General features: G+C 39.4%; 1 protein-coding gene across 1 annotated transcript in view; it reads left to right on the top strand.

Annotated features, from left to right (window-relative positions):
- Positions 1 to 3,543: 3,543 nt before the first annotated feature.
- Positions 3,544 to 9,515, top strand: part of LOC106604345 (E3 ubiquitin/ISG15 ligase TRIM25-like) — an 8,922-nt gene continuing 2,950 nt past the window's right edge. Inside the window, exons 1-2 of the mRNA XM_045712317.2 lie at positions 3,544 to 4,160; positions 4,593 to 4,688. Of these exons, the coding sequence (XP_045568273.1) occupies positions 3,564 to 4,160; positions 4,593 to 4,688 (693 nt within the window). The 5' untranslated portion in view covers positions 3,544 to 3,563. The remainder of the gene's footprint in view (positions 4,161 to 4,592; positions 4,689 to 9,515) is intronic.

The raw sequence follows: 9,515 nt of genomic DNA on the forward strand, positions 1-9,515 counted from the left end.
AGGAGCTGCTACCCCTGGGGAGAGAGGAGCTGCTACCCCTGGAGAGAGAGGAGCTGCTACCCCTGGGGAGAGAGGAGCTGCTACCCCTGGGGAGAGAGGAGCTGCTACCCCTGGGGAGAGAGGAGCTGCTACCCCTGGGGAGAGAGGAGCTGCTACCCCTGGGGAGAGAGGAGCTGCTACCCCTGGGGAGAGAGAGGAGCTGCACATTGTAAGAGCTGTAAAGAGAGAGGGAGTGGAGAGAGAACAGGCAGAACCTGATATGTAAATGAGCAGAGCAAACGAAAGTAACTTTCGACGACCGAATGATCATTCAGACTCTGTTTCTATTGAGAGATAAAAGGTAAGACGACGATTGTCATGTGTATTAATATAGTTGATGATATTGTTATGTGTATTAATATAGTTGATGATATTGTTATGTGTATTAATATAGTTGATGATATGTGTATTAATATAGTTGGTGATATTGTTATGTGTATTAATATAGTTGATGATATTGTTATGTGTATTAATATAGTTGATGATATTGTTATGTGTATTAATATAGTTGATGATATTGTTATGTGTATTAATATAGTTGATGATATTGTTATGTGTATTAATATAGTTGATGATATTGTTATGTGTATTCATATAGTTGATGGTATTGTTATGTGTATTAATATAGTTGATGATATTGTTGTGTGTATTAATATAGTTGATGATATTGTTATGTGTATTAATATAGTTGATGATATTGTTATGTGTATTAATATAGTTGGTGATATTGTTATGTGTATTAATATAGTTGATGATATTGTTATGTGTATTCATATAGTTGATGATATTGTTATGTGTATTAATATAGTTGATGATATTGTTATGTGTATTAATATAGTTGATGATATTGTTATGTGTATTAATATAGTTGATGATATTGTTATGTGTATTAATATAGTTGATGATATTGTTATGTGTATTCATATAGTTGATGATATGTGTATTAATATAGTTGGTGATATTGTTATGTGTATTAATATAGTTGATGATATTGTTATGTGTATTAATATAGTTGATGATATTGTTATGTGTATTAATATAGTTGATGATATTGTTATGTGTATTAATATAGTTGATGATATTGTTATGTGTATTAATATAGTTGATGATATTGTTATGTGTATTAATATAGTTGATGATATTGTTGTGTGTATTAATATAGTTGATGATATTGTTATGTGTATTCATATAGTTGGTGATATTGTTGTGTGTATTAATATAGTTGATGGTATTGTTATGTGTATTAATATAGTTGATGATATTGTTATGTGTATTCATATAGTTGATGATATTGTTGTGTGTATTCATATAGTTGATGGTATTGTTATGAGTATTCATATAGTTAATTATATTTTTGGTGGACAGTGTTTTAATAGTCCTACTCTCCTTAAAATGTATTTGATATAAATTAGATGCGTGGGGTGAATTCGTTCTGTGCCCATCTGTGTGCCCCAGGGTGATCGCTCCTACACTATCTACAATCTAAAAGGGTTCTTTGGCTGTCCCCATAGGAGAACCCTTTGTAGAACCCTTTTTTTGGTACTAGGTAGAACACTTTTGGGTTCCGTGAAGAACCCTTTCCACAGAGGGTTCTACATGGAAGCCAGAAGGGTTCTACCTGGAACCCAAAAGCATTCTCCTATGGGGACGGCCGGAGGACCCGTTTGGAACCCTTTATTCTAAGAGTGTACTGTATCATAGGTCTATAGACAAGTCTTCTCAAAACATTTTAAAAACATTTTGTGGAAAGCCAAACAATAACTTACACTTCCTCAAAACAGGTTGTGTGTATTCATTAGTGCCGACCGTAGCAAAACGTTTGGCAACAGAAACCGTTTAGGTCACATTGTACAGTGTTTGGAGTAAACCTGTTTATGCATCATTTTAGAACTGTTGGCTGTGGAGTAAACTAATGAATACAACCCAGTTTGTAGCCAACAACTCGGCTGTTTATACCTGATGCTGAAACCTGAACATAGCCTGGGGGTATACTAATATGCAAGCTAGATATTCTGGTTTTCTAAAGCTAGCCAGCTTCAGTTATCTTCACATTCCATCTCAGGCCTCATCCATCAGAATATACAGAGTGCTAGTCATCAGGAAGCTGCTCTCTCAGCAGAACAGAAAATATCTCAATGACTTGACATGTTCTGGTTGTGAATTCAGGCTACAAGGTGACAATCCTGTCAGGGATTATTGTAAAGTGTGTAGATAAATTAAATGTATGGTGTAATGTTAGTATAGTGAATGACAGTAAAACAGAAGACTACAACTGAGACAGGTTGGTGTAATGTTAGTATAGTGAATGACAGTAAAACACTCCTAACAGTCTACTACTACTGAGACAGGTTGGTGTCAGTTTAATCAGACAAAATGGAGCTGACTGGATGTGGTCAAGTCAAATTCAATATATCAATATTCAGATATTATACTTCTACATTTAACATTTCATATGATAATGTAATTGTATCATAGTTCCTCTATAGTGTAGTGATCCTCTACATTTCATATGATAATGTAATTGTATCATAGTTCCTCTATAGTGTAGTGATCCTCTACATTTCATATGATAATGTAATTGTATCATAGTTCCTCTATAGTGTAGTGATTCTCTACATTTCATATGATAATGTAATTGTATTATAGTTCCTCTATAGTGTAGTGATCCTCTACATTTCATATGATAATGTAATTGTATCATAGTTCCTCTATAGTGTAGTGATCCTCTACATTTCATATGATAATGTAATTGTATCATAGTTCCTCTATAGTGTAGTGATCCTCTACATTTCATATGATAATGTAATTGTATCATAGTTCCTCTATAGTGTAGTGATTCTCTACATTTCATATGATAATTTAATTGTATCATAGTTCCTCTATAGTGTAGTGATCCTCTACATTTCATATCATAATGTAATTGTATCATAGTTCCTCTATAGTGTAGTGATTCTCTACATTTCATATGATAATGTAATTGTATCATAGTTCCTCTATAGTGTAGTGATTCTCTACAAACATTATGATAATGTAATTGTATAATAGTTCCTCTATAGTGTAGTGATCCTCTACATTTCATATGATAATGTAATTGAGCCACTTCACAATTAACAGTTCACAGCCCTTAGCCGTGGTACTGTATAATAACCATATATCACACCTCCTCAGGACTTATTGATTTATAAGGCATTATAAAGGTGATTAAAATAATGATACATACGTACTTCATAGAAAACTGTTACCCTTCATATATTCTAACAACTCACATTTTAAGATTCATTATGTCATGTGTTCCATGTTATGGGCTCTAACCAAGGAACAAGACTATTTGTCTCCCTCTTGCTGTTGCATGCAGTTCCTCTCTCTCTTCCTCCCTCCCTCTAACCCCTCCCTCCCTCCCTCTAACCCCACCCCTCTGGAAGAACCAGGAAATCCCTCCCCCTCCCACAAACTCTCTTCTGAGGAAACGAAACTGATCTGAGTCTCTGTGTCGTCTGTCTATGTGAGAGTGAACAACCGTCCAAATGGCTCAACAGGGAGTTCTGCTGGACCAGGACCAGTTCTGTTGTTCTGTCTGTCTGGATCTACTGAAGGAACCAGTCGCCATCCCCTGTGGACACAGTTACTGTAGGAGCTGTATTGAGGGCTGCTGGGATCAGGATGTTCTGAAAGGGGTCTATAGCTGTCCTCAGTGCAGACAGACCTTCAGTCCGAGGCCTACGCTGAGTAAAAGTAACCTATTGGCTGAGCTGGTGGAGAAACTGAAGAAGACAGGACTCCAGGCTGCTCCCCCTCCTGCTCTGTGCTATGCTGGACATAGAGATGTGGCGTGTGATGTCTGCACTGGGACCAGAAAGCAGAAAGCCCTCATGTCCTGTCTGGTGTGTCTGGCCTCTTACTGTGAGACTCACCTCCAATCTCACTACGAATCTCCTGCTTTGAAGAGGCACAAGCTGGTCAAAGCCACCGCACAACTACAGGAGAAGATCTGCTCTCATCATGACAAACTGCTGGAGGTTTACTGTCGTACCGATCAGCAGTGTATCTGTTATCTGTGTACAATGGATGAACATAAAGGCCATGATACAGTGTCAGCTGCAGCAGAGAGGACTGAGAAACAGGTAAGACCAGAACAACTTATTGGTGACTGTCTGATAAACAAAGAATTCAAGATACAGTAGGAACTAAGGCTGTTTGAATATGAGATCATTGAAATGAAATGAATCCTCAGCAGAACAAATATGAACACAAACCTTGAGTATATTGATATGTCAACCCAGATTCTCCAGATGTATCACCATTTTATAATGTCAAACACTATTATCATTCTGAATGGCCTTTTATGAGTCCAAAGTTCAGTCTCAACCTGTTGATACATGTAGTCCTACCATAAAAACTATAATCATTCACATAGCAACAAATAAATATCATTTAGTAAATGGACCATCCATTTTTTAGACCTTCCTCTCTATGGGCCCTATGTCACATTACTATACTATTGATCTACTGGACTAATAAAGCTTGATAGCTCATTGAAGAGTGATTCTCCACAGAGGCAGCTGGGGATGAGTCAGCAGAAGGTCCAGCAGAGATTCCAGGAGAGAGAGAAGGAGCTGAAGGAGCTCCAACAGGCTGTGGAGTCTTTCAAGGTGAGTATTGTTGACCAGAGGAGACACACCATTTCACCTGTCTCCTCCAGTCAGAGAGAGAGAGAGAGAGAGGTAGAGGGGCCCCTATCCAATCCCACTGACCCCACTGTTGGGAACAGGTTGTCACTGCTGAGGCAGTGAAGAAAGTAGAGGAGGATGGGTCAAGGCTGAAGGATCCTGAGAGGATCCCTGTGAGTAGTAGATCTGTGACAGCACAGAGGGATGGGCCAACCAGCGATATATGCTTCAGTAAGGTTGGCTTCTTAGTGTTCATAGCAAATGGTTATCAACTGTACCGCAGAAATGGAATGTAAATCACAGAAAAAAATATGTTGTTTTTGTGGCAGCTGCAGAGAAGTATTTGGTCATACTAGATTTGACTTCAGAAGAGTTCCAGGGTGTGTTGAGTGGTGGTGTCCCGTCCTCCCAGGTCGTTGGCCTGGTGCAGGAGCAGATAGGGTCAAAGTAGTGGAATGGGGGTAGTGGGTTTTAATGAGTGTAGGGTTAGTTGGCCTGGTGCAGGAGCAGATAGGGTCAAAGTAGTGGAATGGGGTAGTGGGTTTTAATGAGTGTAAGATTAATTGGCCGGGTGCAGGAGCAGATAGTGTCAAAGTAGTGGAATGGGGTAGTGGGTTTTAATGAGTGTAGGGTTAGTTGGCCTGGTGCAGGAGCAGATAGGGTCAAAGTAGTGGAATGGGGTAGTGGGTTTTAATGAGTGTAGGGTTAGTTGGCCTGGTGCAGGAGCAGATAGGGTCAAAGTAGTGGAATGGGGTAGTGGGTTTTAATGAGTGTAGGGTTAGTTGGCCTGGTGCAGGAGCAGATAGGGTCAAAGTAGTGGAATGGGGTAGTGGGTTTTAATGAGTGTAGGGTTAGTTGGCCTGGTGCAGGAGCAGATAGGGTCAAAGTAGTGGAATGGGGTAGTGGGTTTTAACCTCTATGGGCTAGGTGGGACGCTAGCGTGCCACCCGTGGTGCACTCCATCAACAGCAGGTGCATTTCAAGAGCGGCAAATTTGAATCCAAATAAATGTCAAAATTCAAATTTTTCAAACATACAACTATTTTACACCCTTTGAAAGATAAACATCTCCTTAATCTAACCACGTTTTACGATTTCAAAAAGGTTTTACGGCGAAAGCATAAATTTAGAGTATGTTAGGACAGTACATTTACAAGAGTTGTGTGTAATGTTTTGTCAAGTCAAAGACAGGGTCACCAAAACCATAAAACCAGCTAAAATGATGCACTAACCTTTTACAATCTCCATCAGATGACACTCCTAGGACATTATGTTAGACAATGCATGCATTTTTAGTTCTATCAAGTTCATATTTATATCCAAAAACAGCGTTTTACTATGGCATTGATGTTGAGGAAATCGTTTCCCTCCAATAACCGGCAGTCAAGTCAGCGTCACAAATTAAATAATTAAAATTAGAAAACATTGGTAAAATATTATATTGTCATTTAAAGAATTATAGATTTACATCTCTTGAACGCAATCAACTTGCCAGATTTAAAAATAACCTTACTGGGAAATCACACTTTGCAATAATCTGAGCACTGCGCCCAGAAAAATACGCGTTGCGATACAGACTAGACGTCATGTTGGGGAGATCTAAAATCGAAAATACTATGTAAATAATCCATTACCTTTGATTCTCTTCATCAGATGTCACTTCCAGGTATCACAGGTCCATAACGAATGTAGTTTTGTTCAAAAAAGCTCATCATTTATGTCCAAAAATCTCCGTCTTGTTAGCACATGATCTAAGCCAGCCGGACTTCTCGTCATGAACGAGGGGAAAAAATATATTTCCGTTCGTTCAAACATGTCAAACGTTGTATAGCATAAATCATTAGGGCCTTTTTTAACCAGAACATGAATAATATTCAAGGTGGACGAATGCATACTCTTTTATAACGTATTGGAACGAGGGTACCCAACATGAACTCGCGCGCCAGGTGTCTAATGGGCCATCATCGTTCCATGGCTCTTGTTCGGTCAGATCTCCCTCCAGAAGACTCAAAACACTTTGTAAAGGCTGGTGACATCTAGTGGAAGCAATAGGAAGTGCCAAAATATTCCTAAACCCCTGTGTTTTTCAATGGGATAGGTTTAAAGTCAATACAACACATCAGGTATCCACTTCCTGTCAGAAAATGTCTCAGGGTTTTGCCTGCCAAATGAGTTCTGTTATTCTCAGACACCATTCAAACAGTTTTAGAAACTTTAGAGTGTTTTCTATCCATATATAATAAGTATATGCATATTCTAGTTACTGGGTAGGATTAGTAACCAGATTAAATCGGGTACATTTTTTTTATCCAGACGTGCAAATGCTGCCCCCTAGCCCTAACAGGTTAATGAGTGTATTGTTAGTTGGCCTGGTGCAGGAGCAGATAGGGTCAAAGTAGTGGAATGGGGTAGTGGGTTTTTAATGAGTGTAGGGTTAGTTGGCCTGGTACAGGAGCAGATAGTGTCAAAGTAGTGGAATGGGGTAGTGGGTTTTAATGAGTGTAGGGTTAGTTGGCCTGGTGCAGGAGCAGATAGGGTCAAAGTAGTGGAATGGGGTAGTGGGTTTTAATGAGTGTAGGGTTAGAAGGGTGTTTTTTAGTATTATCATAATTTCCCCTTTTCCCATTTTGTATCACAAAATATAATGGATTTATATTATAGTCCAGTTGAGGCAGGTGAGATGCCTTTGGAGAATGGTGTGGAGGAATTATTGATCCTGGTCGGTGAACAGGTGGGAGAGGAACATATACACTCTGTATCCAGAATGAACAAGGCGGTGGTTGTGGTAATGTAAAAGGTGAGTCTTGTTGTCCGGCTAGTTACCAGTATGATTTATGTGAGGGGTTGTGTTGGTGCTGATTTCGACAAGAGTAGTGGTGTCTAATCTGCCTCCGTTTATTACCACCGAACAGATCCGTAAAGAGTTGGTTCGTTTTGCTAAAAGTGGAAGTGTTTTTCTGAACGAAATTCAAGGTTAAACAGGGGAGGGGTGGTACACAGGGTTTGTTAGCACAGAGGAGCCCAGTGATATAATATTATATATATATAATATTACTATATGTCCCAGCTGTTTGCTGTGGTTTTGAAGTAATTCTCTTCCAGCCCGCGTTAACCTTGTAGGTTTACCTCAGGTAACTGATTATTAACTATCCTTGTAGGTTTACCTCAGGTAACTTATTATTAACTAACCTTGTAGGTTTACCTCAGGTAACTTATTATTAACTATCCTTGTAGGTTTACCTCAGGTAACTTATTATTAACTATCCTTGTAGGTTTACCTCAGGTAACTTATTATTAACTAACCTTGTAGGTTTACCTCAGGTAACTTATTATTAACTAGGTTACAGCTACTAATAATGGTAACTGGTAATTTGATATGTGTTGAAATCTGTTGGTTCGTAGACATCAAATAGAGAGAATGCTGCGCAGGTTCACTGAGTTGTAAACCTAATGGATAGGTGGAGATCATTGATTTGTAGCTCTGACTCAGTTGCTACCTCAGATTATGAGCCTATCAAGTGTGGTGAATGAGGTATGTAGTTCCCACACACTATTATAGTAATAATATTATGTTAGTAAATACCATTATAGTACTAAATAGGTTCTATTGTTATTTTTTAAATAAAACCTATGTATAGTACTTAGCATTTAACTGTTTTTTTTTGTTATTTTATTATATTTATTATTTAGAGGAGTCTGTCTAAATAATGAAAAGTTAAGTTATTGTAAAACGTAAACCAGTTATTATTATAATACATTTTTTTATGGCTTGGTCCTAAGAACAGGTTTTAGTGGTAAATTAAAAGGTAGTTTTTTTTGGGTGCCATTTATGGAAAACTGAATTGGGTTTGTGGCTGGATCAGCAGCTCTTCATCATGCGGCCGGAGAGACTCAATACAACAGGGGTCTCTGATTTCTACGCTGCAGTACTGAGGGCCTGGCAGCTGCTGAGACCCACACGAGAGGAGGGGGGGTGGTGCCTGGGCCGTGGGTCTGGGAGGAACCACTGATCACTGGGTTTGGTGGACCTGGAGAGCAGGGTGGCAGCGTTCTGACTCAAAGCAGCACAGAGGCGACTGTACCGTACGGAGGTGGGCTTAGCGGGAGGGAAGGGGCATCAGAGGCAGGGGGTTGTGGGGGCTGAGAGCATGGCAGGGTATAGGTGGAGGGTGCTCTATAAGCTCCCAGTGCTGGAAAGGTCAGGGGTCATCCAGTGGAGGGTATTACATGGAGCCCTGGACACCAATAGCTGATTGGCTCGGGTTGACCTGGGAGTTGAGGAGGGGGTTGTCCGGTTTTCTACAATGACAGACTGTTTTCTCTGTGTTGCCGGGGTAATGCCATTACTGTTTATTTAATTTCACCTTTATTTAACCAGGTGGGGCCAGTTGAGAACAAGTCCTTTATTTAACCAGGTGGGCCTGTTGAGAACAAGTCCTTTATTTAACCAGGTGGGCCAGTTGAGAACAAGTCCTTTATTTAACCAGGTGGGCCAGTTGAGAACAAGTTCTCATTTACAACTGCGACCTGGCCAAGATAAAGCAAAGCAGTGTGACACAAACAACAACACAGAGTTACACATGGAATAAACAAACGTACAGTCAATAACACAATAGAAAAGTCTATATACAGTTGTGCAAATGAGGTAAGATAAAGGAGGTAAGTTAATAAATAGGCCGTGGTGGAGAAATAATTACAATTTAGCAATTAAACACTGGAGTGATAGATGTGCAGAAGATGAATTTGCAAGTAGAGATATTATTAACTAACTGCTATCTCTCTGTCCCCCTCTCTCTCTTCTGTCCCTGT

The sequence above is a fragment of the Salmo salar genome, unplaced genomic scaffold (assembly GCF_965601325.2).
Source record: "Salmo salar unplaced genomic scaffold, fSalSal1 ptg000578l, whole genome shotgun sequence".
NCBI classification, from domain to species: Eukaryota; Metazoa; Chordata; class Actinopteri; order Salmoniformes; family Salmonidae; genus Salmo; species Salmo salar.